Source organism: Blastomyces gilchristii (genome assembly GCF_000003855.2).
Source record: "Blastomyces gilchristii SLH14081 genomic scaffold supercont1.23, whole genome shotgun sequence".
Taxonomy (NCBI): Eukaryota; Fungi; Ascomycota; class Eurotiomycetes; order Onygenales; family Ajellomycetaceae; genus Blastomyces; species Blastomyces gilchristii.
In genome coordinates, this window is record NW_003101659.1 from 77,395 (window position 1) to 103,287 (window position 25,893).

General features: G+C 41.0%; 7 protein-coding genes across 9 annotated transcripts; 5 read left to right on the forward strand and 2 right to left on the reverse strand.

The window, feature by feature from the left end:
* Positions 1-230: 230 nt before the first annotated feature.
* On the forward strand, positions 231-2,985 carry BDBG_08226 (decapping enzyme Dcp2; the record flags this gene model as incomplete). The annotated part of the gene is made up of 2 exons (XM_002621149.2): positions 231-261; positions 323-2,985. The coding sequence occupies 2 exons, from the start codon at positions 231-233 to the stop codon at positions 2,983-2,985; spliced, it is 2,694 nt and encodes an 897-aa protein (XP_002621195.1).
* A 340-nt stretch (positions 2,986-3,325) lies between these two features.
* On the forward strand, positions 3,326-4,639 carry BDBG_08227 (aminomethyl transferase; the record flags this gene model as incomplete). Its single annotated transcript, XM_002621150.2, has 1 exon — positions 3,326-4,639. The coding sequence occupies one exon, from the start codon at positions 3,326-3,328 to the stop codon at positions 4,637-4,639; it is 1,314 nt and encodes a 437-aa protein (XP_002621196.1).
* On the reverse strand, positions 4,380-6,318 carry BDBG_08228 (cell cycle control protein). The gene has a single exon (XM_002621151.2). The coding sequence runs from the start codon at positions 6,222-6,224 to the stop codon at positions 4,974-4,976; it is 1,251 nt and encodes a 416-aa protein (XP_002621197.1). The 5' UTR covers positions 6,225-6,318; the 3' UTR covers positions 4,380-4,973.
* A 142-nt stretch (positions 6,319-6,460) lies between these two features.
* Positions 6,461-9,657, forward strand: BDBG_08229. Of its 2 annotated transcripts, XM_031723471.1 has the most exons (4): positions 6,461-7,187; positions 7,257-7,351; positions 7,431-7,811; positions 7,871-9,657. In XM_031723471.1, the coding sequence occupies exons 1-4, from the start codon at positions 7,090-7,092 to the stop codon at positions 8,980-8,982; spliced, it is 1,686 nt and encodes a 561-aa protein (XP_031580646.1). In that variant the 5' UTR covers positions 6,461-7,089; the 3' UTR covers positions 8,983-9,657. The 2 variants fall into 2 exon arrangements, with proteins under 2 accessions (XP_031580646.1, XP_031580647.1); XM_031723472.1 differs by having other exon boundaries at positions 6,461-7,351; positions 7,871-9,391.
* Positions 9,106-11,039, reverse strand: BDBG_08230 (uracil-5-carboxylate decarboxylase). Its single transcript, XM_002621153.2, has 2 exons — positions 9,605-11,039; positions 9,106-9,507 (listed from the first exon to the last, which is right to left on the reverse strand). Exons 1-2 carry the CDS (start codon positions 10,641-10,643, stop codon positions 9,344-9,346), a joined length of 1,203 nt encoding a protein of 400 aa, XP_002621199.1. The 5' UTR covers positions 10,644-11,039; the 3' UTR covers positions 9,106-9,343.
* Positions 11,040-11,195: 156 nt separating this feature from the next.
* Positions 11,196-13,108, forward strand: BDBG_08231. Of its 2 annotated transcripts, none has more exons than XM_031723473.1 (3): positions 11,196-11,537; positions 11,585-11,679; positions 11,778-13,108. In XM_031723473.1, exons 2-3 carry the CDS (start codon positions 11,614-11,616, stop codon positions 12,759-12,761), a joined length of 1,050 nt encoding a protein of 349 aa, XP_031580648.1. In that variant the 5' UTR covers positions 11,196-11,537; positions 11,585-11,613; the 3' UTR covers positions 12,762-13,108. The 2 variants fall into 2 exon arrangements, with proteins under 2 accessions (XP_031580648.1, XP_002621200.1); XM_002621154.2 differs by having other exon boundaries at positions 11,601-11,679.
* Positions 13,109-13,381: 273 nt separating this feature from the next.
* Positions 13,382-16,857, forward strand: BDBG_08232 (pyruvate decarboxylase). Its single transcript, XM_002621155.2, has 6 exons — positions 13,382-13,845; positions 13,926-14,491; positions 14,558-14,620; positions 14,706-15,220; positions 15,296-16,017; positions 16,162-16,857. The coding sequence occupies exons 2-6, from the start codon at positions 14,296-14,298 to the stop codon at positions 16,460-16,462; spliced, it is 1,797 nt and encodes a 598-aa protein (XP_002621201.1). The 5' UTR covers positions 13,382-13,845; positions 13,926-14,295; the 3' UTR covers positions 16,463-16,857.
* The last annotated feature ends 9,036 nt before the right edge of the window (positions 16,858-25,893 follow it).

A 25,893-nucleotide genomic window follows, 5' to 3' on the forward strand; every position in this document is an offset into this window, starting at 1 on the left:
CAACTGCCACCTCATAAGTCCGCAATTCACTTTGGATCCTTTGTAGTTCAACCGCCGCTTTGCACGTATTCAATTTACCTCGACCACCTTCTGTTTCTTTCTTGGCTGTTAAAGCCATATCCAAGCACCTGAGGGGAATACATTCGTTACAGGGCCAGACTTGGTGTTGAGCAAAGACTGCGCAAGCTTCATTTTCTCTTGTATTGCCATGCGACAGTGCGGCAGAGATCATGGCAGAAACGAAAATGCGTCTGGAGGACTGTGAGTAGATTCTTTGCACGTTAACTCGTCCACTTTTTTAACTCGGCTTGTTATTTATCAGGGTTGGATGACTTGTGTGTCCGGTTCATTATAAACCTTCCACGAGAGGAGTTGGAGTCTGTTGAGCGCATTTGCTTTCAAGTTGAAGAGGCACAATGGTTCTACGAAGACTTTATTCGGCCTCTCGACCCGAATCTCCCCTCCCTAAGCTTGCGCGCCTTCGCCCTGCGTATCTTTCAGCATTGTCCGCTGATGTCGCAATGGTCTCATTATCATCACTCGACTGCGTTTTCTGAATTTTTAGCGTATAAAACTCGTGTTCCTGTGCGTGGTGCCATATTGCTTAACCAGGACATGGATGAAGTTGTTTTAGTCAAGGGCTGGAAGAAGAATGCAAATTGGAGTTTTCCCCGGGGTAAGATCAACAAGGATGAGAAGGACTTGGATTGTGCAATTCGAGAAGTCTACGAAGAGACTGGTTTTGATATCAAAGCCGCAGGACTTGTGAAGGATGAGAAGAAAATGAAGTATATTGAGATTCCTATGCGCGAACAAAACATGAGGTTATATGTCCTCAGAGGTGTCCCAAAGGACACTCTTTTTGAACCGAGGACAAGGAAGGAAATCAGCAAGATTGAGTGGTACAAGCTCTCAGAGCTACCAACGCTCAAAAAGAGCAAGCTAATTGAGACCAATGGCCACAACCTATCTAACAAGTTCTATATGGTCGCTCCCTTTTTGGGGCCATTGAAGAAATGGATCGCACAACAGAAGCGCGCCGATCTTGCTGCAACGCAAAACATGGACATCGGTGCACAGGAGGTATCCGGAGATGGCTTGTTGTTAGGGGAGAACGGAGGTTTTTCCGCCAATGAACCACTACCGAAGGAGAAAACGAACGAATCTCAGCTTCCTAGTGACTTGCCTGAAGTGTCTACGGTGGAGGACCCTTCGACGCACTTAAAGAGACTCCTCAATATCAACAGCGTATCATCCTTGCCAGAAGTTTCCACTGACACCCAATTTCCAACCCCGGATTTATCAAAGGGGAGTGAGCTTCTGGCTTTGCTACGAAACGCATCCGATATTAATGCGCACCAAGCGCCGGGCACTGCGATGGGCCCCCCTATTCAGCCATTGTACTCTCCCAAAGACATCGTGCAGCAGCAAAAGCAGCATCAGAACATTCCTCACCAACCGAATTTTGCACAACCATCGGTTCCCCAGAATCAAAGCGGCGTTCCAATACAGTTTAGCACAGGAATGGCTGTGAATCAAGGCTATTTTAGAAACGTACCTCACCAAAGGCAGGTTGGCCAACACCCTTCGTTTCCCTTCCCATACACTCCAGGTCATCCGCTCCATCGTCAACAGCAGCAACCACCACATGCCAGTGTGCGCCAATTGCCTTATCCATCATTCCCAGTATCACCCGGAGACCCGTATTCTAGGGACCAGCCATCAGCATTACCCAACCTTCCACGATCGCCTTTCAGAATTTCACCAATGTCTTCAGCTCCTAATCAAGCACCGCGCTTCAATACCACTCTACCACAGAGAAATACTCCAGCGCCTTACCAGCGCACTGGCGACCCGGAATTTGCCCAGGAACTATTTCCAAATCCCCATGCACGGTCCATTCCTCCAGCCAGCAAGCTTCCTCCGCCGAAACTCACAAGTCACTCACTCGCTCTTCTCAATGTCTTCAAGAATGAGAGCGTTAAGAAAACAGACGTACCTAAGCCTGAGCCAACATCGCAGCAAAGCGCAGCGCATCCACCAATTAGTGCTCAATCTCAACACCACGAGAGTCTCCTTGAACTTTTGAAAAAGCCTCAGGCGGCCCCTCCTGCCCCGGGACATGCAGAGCTAGCTGCTCGCCCTAGCCCTTCCTTTGATCCGGCACGGATTCATGCGCCTGTGCCTGTACAGTCGCCACCAAGAACACAAGCCCCGCAGAAGTCTACAAACACCGCTCCCAGAACTTCGGCCACTGTGTCGGGTCCCTTGAACATACCTCAGTTCGAAGCTATTGCAAAACCACCGCCTAAGAAATCTGCGAGGCAATCTCCACGAAATATTAACAAGGGGGAAGCTACAACACCGACAGGAAGTTTCACTATCCTTCCACGCCCACCTCCCTCGAAGGAAGTCGTTCCACCGCAACTTACCAACGCCAAACCACAGCTTACTTCACCTCCGAAAAGAAATGTCAAACTCTCTGAGATTACAAAACCGTTTCAACCGAAAATCCTTCGCCGTCCTGTTAAAGAAGATCTCGAGGCTTCGCTTCCTAACGGCACCGTGACTGTTAGTGCGTTTAGTCTCTCAGAAAAAGACACTGTGCTGGATCATCTACGCGATAAACCTACCCAAATTAATGTAAATTATGACCGACGACCGAGCCAGACCGCCTCTCAAAAAGAAGCTTTGCTATCTCTCTTTGGAAAAGCTTCTCCTTCACCCACTCCGCTCTCTTCAGAGCAGAATCGAGCTTCTCCCCCTGCGCCAAAATCTCCACCACGCTCGGCCATCATAAGCCCAGTTGAGATATCTTCTCCCCAAGTTGGCATGCCAACAGCACGCGGTCCTGCTCCATTGTCCAGTCGGGGAAGCATTTCCCCCGTTGGTGGAAACGAAACTCGGAAGGCAGCCCCAACATCACCGAGGGACAAGGCATTCCTGCTCGGGTACTTGGACAACATTGCGAAGGGTAAACAATGATTGTGTAATTCTGTCCACGTTGGGCATTTCACCCTAGTTATGACCGCTATGTTCTAAGGGCGCGAAGTTCAGGACCGGTTTGGGAGCCGAAATGTAAATAGTTAGGTCCTTATTATCAATTGGGTGGTCAACTATCATTAGCCTTTTAAATAGCAATCTATATATCTTATTGGGTCAAGACCACTAGTAACCACTAGTTATCATTACGTGGTTTCACATCCGGTGAGAAGTTTAACCGATTCTGCCGCATCATACCGCCCTTTAGTAATTAGGCCTCGAAGTAACTACTGCACCCCAAAACCGATTGTATATCAAGAGTGTTGCGGGACAGCTATTCAAAATGCCCCCTCGAGTGTCTTTCGGCTCGATATGTAGCCGTTGTTCAATCTCTAGACGTCAATTTTCCACGTTCCGACCTCGAAATCAGCAGTCTGCCCCGTCCTTCCGGTCCCTCCCTTCACTCCCGCCGCTCTCCGGCTATGCTCGACTTCCAACGCGAGCTCTCATCACTCTAACTGGGAAAGACAGCACGAGCTTCCTCCAGGGACTGGTAACACAAAATCTCCTCACCCCGCAGAATACACCGGTGCCGCAAAGTGGATTTTATGCGGCTTTCCTGAATGCGCCAGGACGAGTGCTTCATGATGTCTTCATTTACCCCGTCCCGCCGAACGATAGCTACAACGGCACCTCAGACCTCGCATATCTTATTGAAGTGGACAAGAATGAGGTTACGAATTTGATGAAACACATGCGGAAACATAAATTACGAGCGAAACTTGCGTTCCGTGCCATGGACGAGGGCGAGCTTAATGTTTTCAGCTTGTGGAATGAGGAAGACGCGGGGATTATGGAGTACGATTTTCAACTAGAAAATGGAAAGTCGCCGCCTTTTACGTGTGTGGATACACGCGCTCCTGGGTTTGGATTCCGCTTCCTCGCGCCTGAGAAGGTCGTGAACGAGCAGCCGATAATGCCGGGCGAGATGGTTGATTTTGCTACGTATAATCTGCGTCGGATTTTACATGGCGTACCAGAGGGCCAGGGGGAGATTATTAGAGAATCTGCGTTGCCGATGGAATGCAATATGGATATAATGGGGGCTATTGATTTCCACAAGGGCTGTTACACTGGGCAAGAGTTGACCATCCGTACCCATCATAGAGGAGTGGTCCGCAAGAGGATTTTGCCCGTGCAGCTCTATGATATGGATGAACCGATCCCAGAGACTGACGTGCCAAACTACTCATCAGAATCTAAGTTGGTGTTACCCCCCGCTGGATCTAATATAGCAAAGGTGAGTTCAAGGAAAGGTCGGAGCGCTGGAAAATTCCTCTCTGGCGTGGGAAACATTGGGTTAGCGCTATGCCGATTGGAAATGATGACAGATATCGTTTTTACGGAAGAGTCGTCGCAATATAACCCCGACCAGGAATTTAAGATATCATGGGAGGCTGATGCGGAAGCAGGAGTTGAAAAGGCTGGAGAATTGAAGGTTAAAGCGTTGGTCCCGCCATGGACGAGGGATTATATTGTTAGTGGAGGGGTGAAGAAGCCAACACCGCCACCGCAAAAGAGCGACGAAGAGGTTGCGGAAGAGTTGGAGAAGTTGGATGCTAAGATTAAAGAGATTGAGCGGCAACGAGAGGAGTAAAGTGTCCTGGCATTCATTGTATTTATAGCGATATGTGTTTGGTATGAACACCTATTTGTGTGTGTAGGGGATACCCACTGCGGAGTTCATCTCTGTTACAAGACCAAGGGTTTGATTTTGATAATATGTCCCGATTTTTGGGTAAGAATGTCAGATTAATATCATAATTGTACGCTGAAATGGTCTGTATGAAGCGGAATGAAACATCTTTATTTGAAATGGGTATCTCTAAGAGAGCATATAGCTCAAAAAATATCTACACAAGCTCAGCAATATGTACTCGCTCGGCTGACGCTTTCGCAGCTATGTCGTTGATTCATTTACCGCGCCAGCTTCATGCGATTCCTCCTGCTGCAGAGGCACCTTCATCCTCTTTCCTAATTTGCTCTTCTAGCCTTTTTCTCTCAGCGTTCTTTAACCGAATCATAGTGAGCTCTTCTAAACTAGGACTGTTGGGTCCAAGTCCGAAATGTCGTGCTGACGGCGAACCATTTGGCGTCTTCAATCCAGCGGATGAGAAAGAGGCAAACGATGGGACATGCTTCGATCCATGTTCTTCCTTAGAGAGAGTTGATGATGGCGTGTTAAGTCCGGGGAAGTTAAATTTATTCCTTGGTTTGGCGGTAGAGGTTGGAGTGGAAGGTGTTGACGTTGTCTGCTCCTCGTGTTGATGCGGGGGTGATGATGGCTTTTCGAAGTCAGGTTCCTTGTTCGAGGCCCAAAATACAGATTCGATTATATCCCAATAGTCGCCCTTTTGCTTTTTGTAATCTCCTACTGCAGCATGGGCGCCAACGATCGAGGCAAAAACGACAACACCGGTCGCCATAGTTTTCTTTTCCCGCTTCTCGCCCACCCTTTGCCTTTTGTCTTTAAGTGTAAAAGTACTGTCCACCCTGCCGAAGACGGAGAAGAGTGATTCAAGGCGATCTTTGTCAAATTCCAATCCAGCACCTTCCCGGGGCCAGCGGACTTTGACCGTTCGATCAATTTCAGGAACCGACGTACCGCCACCATTTTTCCGATGGGCTTTATTTTCGCTCTGTGCTGCACGCTCCCTCTCTTCCTTTTCCTTCTCCAGCCTTTCTTCCTCTTCCAATACCTCCTTCTTCAATAATTCTTCCTTCTCGCGTCTCCTCCTCCTTCCATCTTCTGCCAGCCTTCTTAGTTCCTGTTCCAGCTTCGCCTCTGCATCATCAACACCAAACGTCCCCTGGGTAGCGGGAGCGCCAGTCCATGTCCGTTTTACACCGCGCTCTCTTGCTTCTAAATCCTCTTTCATCTTCCGCCTAACCCCTTCTAGCATCTCACTCTCCCTCTTCTTCCTCTCCCGTGCTTCTCGCGCATTATCGTAGAGTTGCCGTATGGATGGATCCGAGAGCACATCGTAGGCGATCTGCAGGAGATGGAATTTATCGATGTCCGCGGGTGTAGGGTTTGTAAGTTTATCTGGATGATATTTTAATGCCGTCCTCCGATATGCGCGACGGATCTCTGCGTCCGCAGCGGTGGGAGATAGGCTTAGGAGCCCGTAAAAGTCATAAGAAGAGGCAGCATGCGATTTTAGGTCGTCCGACGGTGCCATGATGGCTGCGGGTGCGATTCAAGGCCTTAGCTTCTCAAATGATCAGCGCATGTATGTCAAACTAAAAAGTTGAATAAGACGTTGTATATTTAAATAAGTAGGCTAACCTTGCGAGTGGCAACACCAGGAAAGCGCGTGGTAAATATTTGTTTTGAATTATCACGTGATATGATTACATCCTCTGATTCTCCGTTAGAACTACATTTTATATATGTATATTAATGCTGATAAGACTATTTACCCAACGCAGGGACGGAGATTACCTGGAACTCCTCTCAGGTATGGCAAGCGGACGATGAAAACCTCGTTACTCTGTCACATCATTGAAGGACGGCGTGTTTTCCGGCTTCAACTGTCCCTATTCTCGAGAAATCAAATCTGGTCCTGTTTTCATGGAAGTTCAGCATTGATAATGTAAAATATATCTGAAAGAGATCATTTCCCAAGTCATGTATATGCGAACAGAAGCCATGGCGAGAGGGAATTTGTTGCCTTGAACTTTGGTTTTTGAATCCAGATAGGTTCATGCGAAACCATCACCTGGAGCTCCGGGTCCTTGTAATCTGCATCCGGAGCAGGAATTACACCCCTCTTCAATGGAGACAGGGTATCCATCTGCCGCTTTTTCCTGGATTGAGGCTAGTGTACCGGGCGTCATGTTCTATTCATACTTTTTGTTGACATACAATTCATTGTCAGCCTCTTTATTTATGTGTTGTAGACCGGGCATCCTTTCGCTAGATTGCATGGATGGCGGGACGCTTTCTACTATTGGATTTGGCTGAAATACACATTAGCTACAGTTTATACGTTGATATATACCCTTTTAAATGGCAACAATGAGGATGGTTAAAAAGTATTCTGTATGAGGCGCAGATCCAATTCGGTGGTCGCCCAAAAGGGGAATTTGGGGTTGAGCCTCATTATTTACTCCCGCCGCGACCTCCACAACCATTCCTCATGGTAATTTGTTCGATGACATAAATCACTTTGCTCATCTTCGACCCTCTTTTTACTGACAATGACACCCAGTCAGGATTGGAACTCATGCTGTCCTCCATCTCAGCCTCAGCTAGCCCTTGCCTTGGCTATTGTCAAGTCGAAGCCTTCAAATACCACGATAAAAGGTCTATTCTATCCGGACTGTCTTTCTACCTTACAGAATCCCAAATAGAGCAAGCAGCCTTTGCTAATGGTGTTATTTAGATCATATTCTCAAAATTCGACGGCACATCCAAAACGGCAAAGCATATCATGCCCCTGAATTGCCAGAGAAACATCTAGACAGTATAACTTTCTGGCGGGAAGCATATGAGATGTCAGAGTCTGCCCAAAGCAAGCTTCTCGACAAAATATACGAGTTAGAGCAACGAAATGCGGCCCTCCTTCTCAAGGGCGGGGAGTCCAATGCTTCTGAAACCAATGCGCCTAGGACGAAGAGGAAAATTAACGGTGATGGAGATTCAACAGTACTGAGCCATGCGCAAAAGAGGGCCAAAACCACGAAGAATGGAAGACTGAATACATCTCGGCCTCAGAGCAAGGACTTTTTGAGTGGTACGGCGGATGAGCTTGGATTTTCAGAGAGTGATATACTTTCCTTTCCATTAATCCTTCTTTATGCACTGATACTGATAGTATCGAAGTTTCAACTCCGTTTCTGAGGCATTTCCATGCACTCCAAAAGCAGCTACAGAGAAAGATTAACCACGAAGCTCTTGTGTCTCTTTCCGTGGGCCTATGTGAAGCGATTGACATAACCATTCGGTCGAGAATAGGAGACAAACGCACCAGATCGAATGTTTCAGTTAAGCAAAAGACATTGCAGCCACGCGAGCCTGGTTTACAGCATGTTTTAAAGGGAATCTGTCCTTCATATCCTTTGCTCCTACAGACCTTGAACAAATTGTCCGATAGTGACGACGCAGGCTCCGGTATTGGGGTGCTAACCTACCACATAATCCAGCTTTTCCAGAAAACTCTCGGTCATATGCATCAGTATATAATTTCAAAAGGAAAAGAAAGCATAGCACAAGGAATACCCGCCGGCAAAAAGGGCAAGCAACGGTCTAAGACGAAAATGACGAAGACACCGGCTAGCCCATTGATCACATCAGACGAGGAATTAACTTTAAACCTCTTCAGCCATTTTCTCGCCAGTATGATCCTCTCACTCAATCCCGTCAAACCGCAAGAGAATAGTTTACTAGAAGGATTTTTATTTTCCATTCTAGAAAAAGTGGGTAGGACACTGTGCCTTTTCGTGTTCAAAGAATTATATTCCAATTCCGACCTCCGTTTGAATCCTGCTAAACTCCCCATGCCGGGTAACTTCGATAAAGAGTACCCTGCCAGGGGAGAAATGGCAATTGCCCAACGCGCGGCGGAATGCGAAGCTAGGCATCTAATCTGGATTCTTGAAAGGGCAATAGCATTCACAGACCAATTTGAACGCCCTAGCGATGTGATAAATGGTGATTTGGTTCTGCCTGAAACAACTCTACCTAAGGGGCCGCCGTCCGAGGGAATACTGCAGCGCGCAAAAACTAAGTTGCAAAATACTCTTTTGAAAGGGATCTTCGGGGAAAACGAGCCCAAATTTAGGGATTCCTTGAAAGTGCCGGAGAAGCCGTCTTATTCTCTACCAGAGGTTTCGTCTGGCCGTTCGTTTGATTCAGCTGCAACAGACCCTGCTGAGTGGTTTACACAAGAAGTTTGGCGCTTAATTGGGTGGGACGTGTTGCTTGATGAGAAGTGAATGTTGAAGGGAATGATGTGGTCCAAGCCCGATCTGTACTGCCCACGGTCGCCATGTTTTTGAAAGTTTGATTCTTTTATTTTTATGCATTGATTCAGCAACATTTCTGTTGTGATTCAGTGAGTTTTTTACAGCTGTATTATTTCTACATTCGCTATTATCACAGTTCCTATCTTGATATCTGTGGGAAGACGAAATGTCAGGATGCCGAATGTCCGGCATTCTGATTATGACTGGAAGGACTTTCTGTCAATTTGACGTGGCATATCTATATACTTATCCTATCTAATGATACTCCAAACCATATTGCCTACGCAACAAGTTTTACTTTTCCGTACTTCTTGGAACTATGATCTTTCTCCTAGCTCTCAAGATTTAGAATCTTGACAGCATTGCCTCCCAAAATGGCCTTTGCAGTATCCGACTCAGCTCCGAAAGCGCCATCGATAACTCTCTGGTTCATCACGACACTCAGCCATTGCTTATCCTTACCATCAAGGGGAGGGAAAAAGGGGTGATCGGTTCCTGATATGCCAAAGTCATGAGATATGAACTTTTTTTTACAGAAAATAACGGCGTAGGACGTATATAATGGTGAAGGGTTTTAATTTATGCAACTTACCAAATAGAACTCGATCCACAGACCCTGCCCCATGCACAGCAGCCCTCAGTCCCGCCTCCCCGTAAATGACAGCATCCAGATAAATATTCTGATTCAGTACATCCCATAAGCTCTTCTTTGGCCCAGCAACATTCCCCCCGTTCGCGAGAAATTTCCTCTCATGGGCAACGCAACTTTCAATCCTGCCCGCTAGGAACGGCAGCGTACCACCAGAATGGGCCAGCAGGATGCCCAACTTCGGAAACCGATCAAATACACCGGCCAGGTACATTCTCGTTACCGCAATTGTGGTTTCTAGGGGAAACCCTAACGCGAGCGGCAGCACATGGCCATAGCGCTCCACGGTTTCATCGCCACCAAAGGCGGCATTGGGTAGCCCGTAATGCGGATGCAGGAATAGGAGCGTCCGGGTCCTTTCCAACGCCGCCCAGACCGGATCGAGCGCTGGATCGTCCAGTCCACTTCCTAGTCCCGACGTGCCCATGATGACGCCACGGATAAACATCAACGATGCAAGACGGGATATCTCGTTCACGATGGCATTTGGATCCGGCGCGCTGAGGGGTAATGCGCCAAAGGCAAAAAGCGAATAGAACTCGTTCAACGGCAATGTTTCGCCAGTACTACTGCTATTCCTCTTCGCTTCCGCCTTTGCATTTTGCTCAGCACATATGCTCTCCAGATCGTTATTGATCCTCTCTGCCCAACGACACGCGTCTTGCGCAGGGAGAAAATCCAGCCATGGATTCGCGAGGGATATCACGCTTGTGGTGATGTTGTGCTTGCGCATGAATGCAAGTTTGAGGCTGATGTCTGAGTAGCTGGAGTCGACGGGACGGCCACGCTTCTCTTTCGGGATGGAGGGGCTGTCATCTGAAGAGAGGATGATGAGGCGTGCGGGGCTACCATCCGGGGGGTCGTAGATGTATGGTACCGTTGTGCGCGAGCGGAGGAGGCTGAGGTAGGAGTCTGGATAGACATGGGTGTGAATGTCAATAATTGGGTACACGGGCATTTGCCCTTCATTTGCTTCTGTCATGGCCTTTTGTGAGAGTTCGGTAGTTGAGTGATGTAGGGAGCTTCCTGAGATTTTTGGTTCAAGTGTGTGTCTTTGAATTTCCAGCTTGGTGGAGGGGTAACTATAGCATGGATATGTATTTCATCAAGAATTACATGCCATTGATAACTCATGTGCAGCGCACGCAAGAAAGGTTTGGTTTACGTGGTGACGAGCAGCTCTAACTTGAGTGCTCGTACGAAGTGTTCTAAAAATGTCCCTAAATCGAATCCCCCATCTCCGGGGGGATATCCTTAACACACCCTACAGCGTCTTCCAGACACACCCATTAAATACCGGGCGATAGGTAAGGAGGGAACCCTAACCATGCCTAACGGTCCGGCGTGTGTCTAGTTAAGCTCTAGGGGCTTCTTTTAGCGGCACCGCTAAAATGCGGGAGGTGGGGCAACTTCCAGTGATAAAGATAAGCTTCCGGTGCCAAGAAATGGTATCGCGTCAGGCGACCCTGGAATCCGGCTGTTTGTATCGTGATAATGAGACGAAATGTGGAAAGGGACATCGAAGTTGCGCGTGTCGTTCTCTTCGTAGGCGCTGTACTGCACCTGGAGAATTTCTACACATGTAATATAATTGTCGTTGGGGGATTTGTGCAGGGTGAACCGTGTCCCGGCCGACAAATCCTGCATAAAATTGGCACTGGCGTTACATCCGGTGCTTATACCTGTGAGACTTGAATGGCAAGGTTAACAACACCAAAATCTGCTCTCAGTGATCGCATTTATTCATCTACTTTTACCAGCTTCTACTACAGAAGAGTACTCTCTGTTCTCGCTCGAATCATAGCATTACCACACCTGCTTTGCTTTGGCACTGTCTCTTCTACCCAGTGCAGGCAGGGTTTGATCCTCTCCATCAGTAAGTACCCCACTCACTTCTCACAATCCGACGACTGACACAGGGAGAATTGCTGTGAGGAAGGGCTGTCAGGAATATGTCTCCCATCCAGGAATGCAATCCTATTTCAGAAGGAGTCTCCAAAGATGACTTGGTCATTCCTGTAAGCCTGCCTCTAAATCTGCCGCCGTCAAAAATTCCTGAAATACTCGTGAAAGTCAGATTAGCTAATAGAGCTATACCCACAATCCGATTTCCTAGGTGATCGACTTTGAACCCTATCTTACTGGTACCCCAGCCGACAGACATGCCGTGGGAATTTCCATAACAAAGGCCTTCAAAACGTCGGGATTCTTATACTTGAAAAACCACGGAATTCCTCCATCGATTGTGAAGAATATCTTCAACACATCTGCTGGATTCTTTGGAAGGCCACGGCCTGAAAAGGACAGTTTAGCATGGACAACCGCGCAAGCGAACAGGGGTTATACGGCCATGGGCCGGGAGAAAGTCACCCAGTCCTCCGACATGGACGAGATCAAGAAGATGAGGGAAACAATCCCCGATTTAAAAGAGAGCTTTGAGATCGGCCGTGAAGATGAAGAGGGGTGCCCGAATCAATGGCCCGACAAGATAGATGATCAAGGAAGGGTGTTCACGGAGATCATGAGAGCATTCTTCCTGACATGCAAAGAGCTACATATCAAGATTATGCGCGCCATAGCCCTAGGCATGTGTCTTCCCGAAAGCTTCTTCGACGAGTACACCGACGCTGGGGATAACACGTTGAGACTCTTGCATTATCCATCCGTTCCCAAATCCGTTTTCAGGGACAATGAGGGCCAAGTTCGCGCGGGGGAGCATAGCGACTACGGGTCTATTACGCTACTTTTCCAGGATGCCCGGGGCGGTCTGCAAGTCCGATCTCCCAAGGGAACCTTTATCGACGCTGTCCCAATTGCCGACACCATTGTGATAAATGCTGGCGATTTGCTCGCGCGGTGGGCCAATGATCAGATCAAAAGCACGCATCATCGAGTTGTGGAACCTCCTCCAAGGCAAGGAGGTGATGAGAATTCAGACGTATATCCGGCGCGCTATAGTGTGGCCTATTTTTGTAACCCCAATTTCCACAAATTTATCGAGGCGATTCCTGGTACGTTTGGCGGTGAGCTGGGGGCGAAGAAGTATGAAAGGATCAATTCGGGAGAGTATCTTGTTCGGAGGCTCACGGAGACGTATTGATATCTTGGAGTTATTCTCACTCCCGAGGTCTAAGTACAATGACCATGACCCAAATAGGATGAGGAGTCTTTCGATTCCCTATTAGCTCGGAATTAAGCGATTTGTATTTCGTCTTGCTGGGGAACTGGTGTCAACAACCTAGTTAATTTGGCAGTGTTTTTTGTGAGTGATTATTTCTGCTATGTTTGCGGATGACATTGGTGCCGCGATTACTCGGGTTCAACATTAACATGCCACAAACAAAGTGAAATTCTGTGGCCTAGAGAATGGTTTCCGGCTCTGGCTTTATTCTTCAATCTCCATTTATTAGTCCTCAAAAGTTGAAGATGTTATGATAAAGAGTTCCATTCGTCAATATGTGTTGTCCTCAAACTTTTGTCTCCACCACGCCCTGGCCCCGGAATATCTAGTGGATATTCCGATAGTGGTGAAATCGGCGCCAAGCCATTGATCTCGTTCCGTCCAAGATACGGCCAGCATCAGAGCGGCATGCGCTCCGTTGGTTTTTTGTCCGCTCGCATCCGTCCCATCCCTCTAGGTATCCGAAATAGCTCGTCAGATAATTATAAAACTCGCCCTAAAGGATAACCAGCTTGACACTTTTAAAATTATCTGAACGGCTCGAAATTATGAAGGACGAATGAATAAATACCTCAGCGCATCCATCGAAAAATAATACCATACCTCAATTAAATGTGTACGGCAGGGCCTACCTTGGTACAGAGTACAGTACATACATTTCTACCATTGTTGAGGTTCCAAGGTCCGCAAGCACAAAGAAGCTTCGGCGGCTATAGTCGGCTCTCTTCGGTCGGAATATCAAGCCGGGGTCGCGCCTAAGTGCGGGCTTGCGGCCGGTGACGTACGGAATAATTACAGATCAACAACTGTATCCAGCACATGCTTGTATATATCGCGAAATGTTGATACACCGTGGGGTGATGGGAGTGATACCAGGCGCTTCGGGAAATGGGTGCAGAGCCAGATGGCAATGGGGCAATTGTTACGAATACTCGTCCTTCGTTTAGTATTCAAATTGAAGATTTGACATTATGCTGATCCCGCTGGAAACAGCCTTATTCTAGTAAGTATGTTAACTCCATCTTTGTCCCCAAGATATGGCGGAGAATCACCGCAAGGAGCTGACTGACTCCTGGCCAATAGGAAGTTACAAGACGTTAGTTTAAGCATGAGGCTGCAAGGGGACGCTAGACAAAACATAGTTAGAGGATCGATTTAGCCTCAACGCCCGGATCTTTCTGCAGCCCAAACGAGCCAAGCCGCCTTGAGATAACCGGCTGGCATCGGCTGACGCTTTGCCCTCTCTGGCGGAATTGATGGGGAGAGAATCTGCGCAGTTATCAGTTCCAAGCATACCGGATGTAGCTGGATACGCTCTCCGGTCGTCGGGATGTAAGCCAGCAATTTCGCATTGATATTGCGGCTCCTTTCTCCTTCTCTTCATCTGTAGTCACTGTGTACTCTTTACCGATTTCACATATTTCTACCGTTGGACAGTCACAACCGATATCAAATGCCATCTACCGTTGGCAGCTCTGCTCGGTTGGACGAAGCAACGGCTGATTCCGTTCAGACGAATGGCGTCAAAACCACCAACGGTGTTAATGGACATTCGAACCCCATAGACTTAGCAGAATACCTCTTCCGTCGTCTACATGAGTTGGGAATTCGTTCCGTCCATGGCCTTCCGGGTGACTACAATTTGGTTGGTTAGTAGCTCCTAATTTTGGGTACTGTACAATGTTTAGATAACTAGCTGACTCCTGCGTCTATAGCCCTCGACTACCTACCCAAGGTCGGTTTGGATTGGGTTGGCAATGCCAACGAATTGAATGCGGGTATGTTGAGCTTTTATGACTCCGCAATATCCAACATCACCCTGAGAATGGAATGAGAAACTGACGGCTTTACCTTTTACCCCAGGCTATGCCGCTGATGGATACGCGCGAGTGAAGGGCGTTTCAGCTATGATCACCACGTTTGGGGTTGGAGAACTGTCAAGTATCAACGCCATTGCCGGTGCATATTCTGAATATGTTCCAGTTATCCATATCGTCGGCTCCCCCTCAACCGCCTCCCAGAAGGAGGGGGTTCTCCTTCACCACACACTTGGAGATGGCAATTACCAGGTGTTTGCAGAAATGAGCAGGCATGTTTCGTGCGCTGTTGCCATTCTGGATGATCCATCAAATGCAGCAGCCATGGTCGACAACGCTCTACGAACGTGCATCCTCAAAAGTCGTCCGATTTATATCAGTCTCCCCACCAATATGGTACAGGCAAAAGTGGATGGGGATCGTTTGAAATATCCCATCGACCTCAGTGTTCCACCTAATGATCATAAGCGGGAATCGCATGTTGTCGACATGATAACAACACTCCTTAAAACTGCCAAGCGCCCTGCGCTGCTTGTTGATCTTTTGGCGATAAGGCATCATGTGAGAATGTTTATTTGAAATCCTACACAATGAATCAACATTTGTACTAATTTTTTCATATTTTCTTTGTGGTAGGCCACCGATGAAATTAACCAATTTATCACCAAGTCCAATATCCCCGCTTTCGTCACTCCCATGGGGAAAGGGGCAGTTGACGAGACCCTGCCGCAATTCCAAGGCATCTACGTAGGAGAAGCATCTGCCTCAATCATCCGCGATAATTTCCACGCATCTGATCTAATCCTAAACATCGGTCCTCTTAAATCCGACATCAATACCGGCTGCTTCACATCGAAAGCGGACCAAGTGACCAACGTCGAGTTCCACGCCGACAAAACCATTGTTGGATTTTCTGAATTCCCCGGTATCAGGATGAAAGGACTCCTCCACCACTTGGTCAAGAGCCTAGACATGCTAGACCTCCCAGCACAAATTCCATTAAACCAGGCCAAGCGAAAACGAGTAGACGAGGATGCTGATCACCAGGAGTTGACCCATGACTGGCTCTGGCCAAAAGTCACCGAGTTCCTGAAGACCAATGACATCGTCATCACTGAGGCGGGAACCTCCAATTTCGGCGTGTGGGATACAGGATTCAAGAAAGGTACCATTGGTATAAGCTCCGTGCTGTGGAGCAGTATTGGTTTCTCCCTGGGTGCGTGCCAGGGTGCCGCGTTGGCAGCCAGGGAAATGGCGGATGCCTCGCGAAGAACGGTGCTGTTCATCGGCGATGGTAGTTTCCAGCTCACTTGCCAAGAACTGAGTACGATCATCCGTCATAAACTTACTCCCACAATGTAAGCTTACCTCCCCCTCCCACTAACCCCCTTCCTCTTCGCTGAATGGCAATTTCCCGAAACCAAATCACCCCCCAACACCCCACCCGTGTATATGATCCCATCATCCACGCCAAACTAACCACCCCTATCCCCAAATCACAGCTTCATAATCTGCAACAACGGCTACGTAATCGAGCGCTACGTCCATGGCATGAACGCACCGTATAATGACATCCAACCCTGGAAATTCAACGACATCGCTGCCGTCTTCGGCGCCCAGCCCGACACCTGCAAAACGTACCAAATCCGCACGCGGAAAGAATTGCAAGATTTATTTAACGATCGTGAATTCTGCTATGGTAACGTTTTGCAGCTTGTCGAGCTCTATCTTCCTGGCGAAGATGCGCCGAAGTCGATGAAGATGCTTGCTGCGGCGGCGGCGAGGAGGAATGCGAAGAAGTAAAGATTTTTGTTATGTACTCCTCGTTTTATATTTTTCTGTGTTTATACTTTTGTGGATACACCTTTTGTTGCTGTACGCACCTTTACTTTTTTTTGGGCTGCCTATATCCTCATTTTTCAACATTTCCGGAGCTAGAAAGCATCTATTCATTTATGCGGGATGTCTTTTTACTTGATTTTTATATTTATATTTTTATCCATTTTATGTTATAGCCTCCATAGTTCTCTGGTTGAATGACTTTTCTTTTTCTAACTTTGAACTTTTTTGCTCTTCCGGCTTCTACATTTTTTTCAACACTTTTTTGAGATATATATGTATATGCATCTAGTAGATATTAGTTTGAGGAAGGGACCTTCCTAATGAGATTTAACGTCCAATATAATAAGTTTACGCAGTTTGTTCAAATAAAATAAAGTCACAAAAATTTAGTCATAACCAAGTCCTACATATACTGTTTATTTTAAGCACTAGGGAAATAATAGTAAAAGCTAAACGTTTCAGTGCTTATTTGCTACATTAAAGCTTCTAACATGCATATGGCAATAATTTTAGAGTGTGCCTGATTGCTCTGAAAAATTAGGACATTCTGCATACAAACAGTGACTAGAAATATCTCTACCAGTCTGAGTGAGTGACTCATTTGCAAACAAAGTCACCTCTTCTGATCTGACAATTGTGGAAGGTGTAAAGCTTGTGTGATTGAAAGGTTGCTAGCTTATGGAAAGTTATATGGTGGAAGGATTAGTAAGCCAGATCATGTGACCTGACACCCTCACTCACCAGAGTAACTATACATGATGCTATATACAAAATTCATCTTCAAATCAAGTACAGGTACAAAAAATGACTGGAAAATGTGAAGTAATGAAAAACCAGTCATGATATACATCATTTTTTATCCCTCTATCTCTCTATCTTCTTTATATTCTCTTTTCAACATGTATATTTCAATGTTTCAAGTGATTTAATAAGCTCATTCACTGTGTTCTTGGCAGATGAAACATATTAGATAGATATTTCATTCTTATAGACAAGATTCTGAAGAATGTAAAAATGAATCTCTATATACTTTGAGTGATGTGAAATTGCTTCAGAAGAGAATAGCTCTATGACAGACTTATTATCAGTATGAATTGTATAAGCCAGACTATTAACTGTGATGAAAATGAGGTGATCATCAGCATTCAGATTGTTAAGACAGAATGAGATGAATTCAGTGTCTTCTAGAAGCTCTTAAAGACAGACAAGCTCATATGCAGTCTCAGAGAATGCAATATATTCAGTCTCTGTTAATGACTTAAAGATCTCTGTTTACTGGCAGCTCTGTCATACAACAGAACCACCTGTTATGTAGATGATATAACTGATGATTAAACAGGATTCTGAATCTCTATCAGCTCAATCAGTATCTGCATATACTACAGATTCAATTTCAGCATCTCTGTGATAGATTATACTCTCATTGATAGAACTCTGTAGATATCAGAGTGTACACTTGTATACAGCTCAGTTCTTTGATATAGATCAGAAGCTGAATTATTCAAGAAATTCTGCAGTGAAGCTTATATCAGAATATGTATTAAATGTCAGATATTACAGAGATCTGATACTGAATTAATAGAACTATAGAGTAAATTCTGCTGTATATATAATCAGTTTCTTATTATTATTCATGAAATCAATGTTCTTCTTCATAGAAGTGAATATAGAATGACAGTCATTTATTAAGAACTTCTTCAGAAGATTTCTTATAAAGAGAAATTAAAATAATATCAATGAAGTTGAATCTCTATCAATTTTCATTTCTAGATAGTGATTAAAATCTTCTACATTCTTGATCTCATAATTAGCAGTGATTTTAACTTTAACTCAGTTCAGATCTTTGATTTTCAGACTGTAGAGATGAATATCATTCACATAGATAATTATATAGATCTGTCTTTCATTGTGAATAAATAGTTCAGTATTATAAAAACTAACACAGAAGTCTGAGTGTAATAGCATCTTTTACAGCTTCTCATATTATAAGAGTACTGCTTGCTTAAGACTGTAGAGTCTCTGCATCAACTTATATATAAAATTATCACAGTCTTCACAGAATTCTGTGAGTTAATTCATATATATTCACTCATCAGCAGACAGTTGAGTGTTTAAAAAGACAGTTATTATATTAATCTGCAGAACATATCATTCTCAGAATACTGAGATTATCATAAGAGCTTATGAGATGAATGCAGAGATAACAGATGCAAAGATTCTTGAGTAATTAACTTTCTTCTGTTAAAGATTTCTGCAGACAACTCAGCAGATCTTATAGTGAATAATATCACTTATATTATTGAACTTTTTATCAAATACTTATTAATTACAGAGAATACTTATTTATAGTATTCTCTTAATCAGTTATCAGATCTCTATCTATTTCAAATAATTAATCTCTTTAACACAGATCTTGTAATAATACTTTCATTTCATAAAAGCTTTGATATGTGTGAGGTTTTTCAGAATTGAAAGTACAGTAATCTTGAAATTAATGAGTAGATCTTCAAGACTGTCTCTCACTGAATCTTCTCTCACTGTAGTGATATCTCTTATAGATGTCAGAGAATCATTTAATTTAACTGTAAGTTCTGAGAAGTTCAGTGTATTCTATACTAAAAAGATAGATATTCTCACAGAGATATTATAGTCAATTCATCAATTATTGATAGATATAAGAAATAATGAACACTTAGATCAGATTTTCTCATCAATGAACAGATTATCTATTGATTGATCAGAAATCACTGTAATCTCTTGACAGACTGCAGTGAGTAGATCTGGTGTCACTGAAGAAATTATCACAGCTGCTTTACAGACTACATTGAGTAGAATCTTCAGATTGTGTGTTATTAATATCAATGAATTGACAAGATAAAGATTCTTCTGAAAGATGATGTCTTTTGATATATATAAATACTTATTGAAGAGATTCATCAATCTATAATTGATAAAATCATTATATTTCATAAAAATTAACTCTTTGAAATGAGAAGTCATCTTATTGATGAGCTTGAGAACTATCTTCAAGAATGCTTTGCAATCTCATCAGTGAATGCTGTGTACAGAGAATAGAGCTTCAAGTCAGATCTCATACAGTGTAATCAGCTTTGTATTTTCAGAGCTCTTATACAATATTGTTGAGATTAGTATAAGATTAAGCAGCTCTGTGACTGTAATAACTGCCTCATCTCACATCTTTTTCAGAGCTGAAGAGTCTATTAATAGTGATCAGAACTTCTTAATAATCAAACTGATTAATTATTCAGATACTTCATCTTACTATGAAGTATAAGAAGAAATCAGCTCTTATTTTATATCTTCACTGAGCATGTATGTCATGACTGCATTTGAATTCAATTCTTCATAATCTGAGTGAATGATTGCAATGCCATGTCTCAGCAGATTCTTGATAAATTGATTGAAGATCTGTAGATATCTCAACATCTCATTCTTGCATTTCAATAGAAATATTCATCTTATATAGATAACATTATCTATTATCATCATTATAAGCTTCTTACTAATATAAGATAATATATTATTTTCAGTTTCAAGAGTCTCATCATTATTAAATATATTCACTCAAATCTTCAAGGCCTTGCAGATAGACTGGCCGCCGGAATCATGAATTTCATGTTTGGTTTCATTTGATCTGGTCCCATACATTTCTTGGCGTGAATCCCGCTGGGACTGGCTATTAAAAAAACATGTAAAGTGACTATATATCAGATCTTAAAATGGAACCATGACTTGAAAAAAATGAGAAAGTGATCTCATTTAATCCCATTTAGTCTCATTCTTGGCATAAAGTTACTATTTTTAGACATTTTAAGGTTTTTTTTAGACTATTTTTAATTTTTTAAAATGTAACGCTTTTTGATAACACTCAAATGAGATTTAAAGTCATTTAAAGCAATAAAAATAATTTAAATTGAGAAGTGAAAATCATGGTCTTATTTGAAAAATGTGACAAGAGTAGATAGTAAGTTTCACTGAGACAGTATGAAACTACTATCTAATGTTAAAACCGTGTAATGGGATCAGTCGAATTGATAATGAGACTATCAAAAAATCTGGTCCTGGTCCCAGACACGGTCACATGGTCAGTCTACTTGCAGATGACATAATGTGATGTGAAATTCTTATAGAAAGCACATTTCTGTTTAGACTTAATATATATAATACAGAATGATAATTTCTTCAGACTGATAATAATAATACTAAATTACAGATCTCAGATTATTTTTAATATACTATTTTCACTGATATGATTAAGTTGATGATGTCACTCATCTATTAAAAGCTGTTTCAGAAGAACTGCAGATAATTGAGATAAAGATAAGATAATAAAGAAATTAGTATCTGAATTCTTAGAGTTGATTAACTGTTCAATCTTCTTATAGCTAAAAGATCTCAAAGATTCTGCATTTGAATTGTAATCTGTTGAGATTGTCTTTGATTTTGAAACAGTCACATATGTCACTGCTTTATACATTGAGTTGTTCATTATCTCATAAAATGTCAGTGAGCTGTCAGATAGAATGTAAATATTATTATAAGACAGATTAATGTAGAAGATATCACTGTTAATAGATGATAGAAACTTAAAATAGTTCTCAGCATTAACTTGTATATTATGATAAATATAGCTCTGACATTTTATAAGCTTAGCAGAGATCAGATTTGTAGATAGCTCTGATATATAGTATATATAATTAAATTCTATCAATCTTTCACTTACTGAGATGAATACAGTGCTGACACTCTGAATCTTTATAATAACCTTATTAGTCACTTGAACTGTTAAATCATTGATTGCTATAAGTTCTGAAAATTATGATCTATCACTTACTATATAGCATCCGGTGTCACTATTTCATATAGTGAGAGAATTCTTGTGAGATTTTATGAAATAGACTGATATATTGATAATCTCTATGAGATTTATCATCTGATAGATGTCTGATTCATCTGTAATGAATAGTTGAGTTCTACTCTCACTATTATTCTTTTTCTTCTTTTTCTTGAATTTCTTTATTCTTGCAGTATTATTTATTCTTCAATTATTCAGAGCACTGTCTGAATTGATTAATTAATAAGTGTCAAAGTGAGATCTCTCACATTCAGAATAGATAGATGAATTTCTCAATCTCTGATAATTTCAGAAGCTCTTTTATAAACTGTTACAATCATGTTCAGTACAGTCTTCACAGGCTGAATTCAATGTATTATTGTTTGAATTGATAGATGTAGTGATTATTGTATCTGTTATAGCTGTTATAGCTGTATTGACTGCAGAATCTATATTCTACAGATTCTTTTTATCTTTTGAAGAATCAAGCTATGAACAGATTTTCTTCATAAGAAGATTAACATTTAATATCACAGCTGTGAATTTGAAATTCTGTATCTTCTCTATCTTCTTCTAAATATAATTTCTTCAATTGTTGAGTAGAACTGAGTAGAAGATATTAAATATTCATACATCTGAGAGAGAAGTATTCAACATCTTCAATTTTATAATGACAGACTGAAACTTATTGAAGAATGTGTGTAGATTGATAATCTGTGTATTATCAAGAGATATAAATTTCAGAACTATCTCACAGTGTAACTGTGTTTTAAGAACAGAGTATTTCTATTCAATCACATTTCATAGAGTATAAGCAATCTGATTTTCATCATACTTGAAGAAACATGGTCTGACACCTGCATTCAAGAAGTTTGAGATGAATGTGTAGAGTTATCAGTTTCTAATATCTCAGAATAATGTCTATTCATTATCTCTTTGTAGAGAGTTCTGACTCTGTTATTTCTCTATTATATATTAACACTGTGCATCAATCAGTTTCAATTTCATGAAGATACTTCATATAATGTAATTAAATGTATCAGTTAGACTGTTTGATCTCACAGTATTCTTGACATCTTTCTTGAATTGAGAGATTGTCTTATCAACACAGCTATTCAGTTTATAAAGGTTGAATTTCAATCTTTCACTGAGATTAGAATTTCATGTGACTGTACAGACTGTGAATGTAATGACAGAATAATTGTTGATATTCTGTTAACAGAGTTTTTCCAGTTGTAGTTTGAGTTCTAGAACTCTTTGCTTTCTCTTGTTCATCTCAAGTATTATCTTGAGATGCTTCATCTGTTAATCTGATATTACCTCATCTGAACAGTAGACATCTGAGTGTTCATTATTCTTATCAAGAGAACCAGCTTTATCAAGCTGTTAAGTAGATTAGAAGGCCAGCCTGATCATATCAGAGACTGTATTCAAACCAGCTTTGAATTGAGAGAATGTTTCAGAGTGTTTATCAATAAAGCTTTCAAAAGCTTCAGAAGAATGTTCACTGACAGAGTATGAGTGTGAAGAATTATTATCATTATCAACTGCAACTGATTCAGTGAAAAGAATGTGAGATTGTGAATATATATATAAGTGAGATTGTATTAAATCTGCTATCTTGATATTTGTTTATTAAATCCTTGCTAATATCATTCTCTTTTCTTGCTTTTTTTTTTTTTTGCAAATGTGATGTGTTTTCTGCAAGCCTCTTTTTTTTTTTTTTTAAGTGAGCAGTAGTATTATTGATTATCAAGATCTCAAATGCATCAATACTGATAGAATAAGATGATTTTAACTCCTGAAGAATGTATTGAATGAAGCAGTAGTTCAAATAATAATTATATTGACAAGAAATCCCGAATTGACAGTGATTTTTATGCAAAATGAGTCTCATAACCTGTGAAAGGTGTAAAGCTTGTGTGATTGAAAGGTTGCTAGCTTGTGAAAAGTTATATGATGGAAGAATTAGTAAGCCAGATCACGTGACCTGACAACATGTTGATGATTACTACATCTACTCTAGTCACATGTCACTTCAATCTATTCATTTAGTTGTAACTCGTGTAGTTAGATTACAATATAACACAGTAATCTACAGTTATTCTTTAAGAGATTATGAAGCTTTTCATAAGCAATGAATAACTGCAACAACATGTCAATTAACATCTTCACACATTATTACAAGCATGTCTAGATGATTTATTAAGTGATTGAACTCATGATTAATCTAAGATTCAGAGAGATATCTGACTTAACAAAAGAATACATATCTTCAAGATAAAAAAACAAGAAAATGTCAGAGTAGTAAATGCAAGATCACAGATCACTGTTAATATTAATAATAAATTGAAAGACAGCTTCTGAGATGTTTGAGCTGAATGATATAATTATGAAAGAATAATCTGATGAGTTCAACAATGAATACAAAGACTCAGTTAAAGATATCAGTGAGATGTCAGACAATGCAGAGAGCTCAAGTGATCAGAATGATAATAACTCTGTAAGTAAGAAGACTCATATAAGACTAGAAATTGCAAGACTTCAGCATGAAGTTGAGTGAATAAAGATAGACAGAAGTGAAAATAAAGAGCTTAATACAGATTTAATGAACTATCTTTAACAGAAGAGTAGAATATCTGTATTAATAAAGATTCTTAATGAATTCAGAGATTAAGTAAGATCTATAAAGAAGTCTGTTATACTCACTGACTCTGTAAATTATTCTATATAAAAGAAAGAGATTCTGCTCATAGTAAGATAATCTGAAACAGATGACATTCTTAATAATAAGCAGATTAATTCTGATAAGAATATCAGTATGAATATACAATATTTTTAATTAGAACAGAATATCTGACTATATAATTATATATAATCTATAATCACTCTGCAGATCAAATCTCACTTTATTATACTCAAGAAGTCTCAACTATCTGCTTATTCTCTATAATCTATCATAGAGAATAATTTCACTGAGAGGCCTGCTGTTCACAGAACTCATCTGTTTTAAGAATTAATTAAGATAATATTAAAATCAAAGAGTTCTGATCATACATTTATTAAATATTTAATCACAATCAGAACTGATTATATCTGATTAAGATATAATATTAAAGATTTCATGTTTTTTAACAGACTTCTTACAGAGATTAGTAAAGATTGATTATCTTTTATAAAGAATTGAATGAATGTAATAGAGAAGAATGAGAATGCTAGAACACTCAAAGATAATTTTATGAAATTATGTTAAGATATTCTTCTATAATTATTAGCTACTGATAAATCTCTCATCTCTGATGAAAAGATCTCTGTAAATAATACTTAAGATAAGAAGAAGATCTCTGAGAACAAGAACAAAGATTTCACTAAGTTAGATAGAAAGAATAATAATACTACTAAAATATGTTATTATTATTAGAAGATTAATCACATTCAAACAGATTACTGATTGAAATTTCCTGAAAAACATTCTACTAGCTGTGATAAGAATAAGAATAAAGATAAGAATGCAGAGAATATGAGTACTACTTCTATTCATAATATTATAAAATAAGTATTTTATATTAAGAAAAAGATCTATATAAACAATCAGACAGAAAAAGATATCTGAATTCTAGACTCTGAATTAGATACTTATATTATATCTCACAGAGATCTTATCATGATAAAACCTTAGAAGATGAAAGTGATATTAAAAATGACAGATAGAACAGTGATTTCTGCTGCAGCTATAGAAGATATAAAGATTTCAGTGAAAGAAGCAGATATACTGTTAAATAATATTTACTATATTTCAAAGTTAGAAGTGAATCTCATGAGTATGAGTAAGCTTATATATCAGAGTTATATCTATAAGCAGTTAATATATAAGAATAATTATACTATATTAATTATGTCTCTTAACTGCATATTCTCATTTATAGTAAGATTAAGTGAGAATGATATCTATAAGATGAAAAGACTGATTATATACAGAGACTTAATTCAGTTTACTATACTTAATAATGATTTTAAATCTATGAATATATTACAGATAAAAGATGATATAATATTAATACTATCTAAAAGAAATAATACAAAGATTATAGAACTTACAATGATGTAATAATATTAAAAGCTAGAATATCTAAATTTCACAGATATTGTAAAAATAACAGTAAACTCATATCTAGAGATGAGAATTATTAATTAACAAGTTTTATCATTCTGTAAAGTCTGTGTTCAGATAAAAATAATATGTTCAATCTTTATATCTATAACATAAGCTATTAAGTCAGTAATGAGATTCTTTATCAATCTGATAGAAAATGAAAAAACACTTTTCAACAGAAATAACACTTTCACTAGAGAGAATGTAAGTTATTGATTGAGTATAACAGATAATACAACCTGTTTATATAACACTGAGTTGATAAATCATAATTTAATTGAAAAAGAAGAAATCATGATAAAATATGTTAATTCTACAGTAAACATAGCTGACAGACTTATCAAATCACTGATAAAGCCTGTATTTAAAGAATTTATTAAGAGA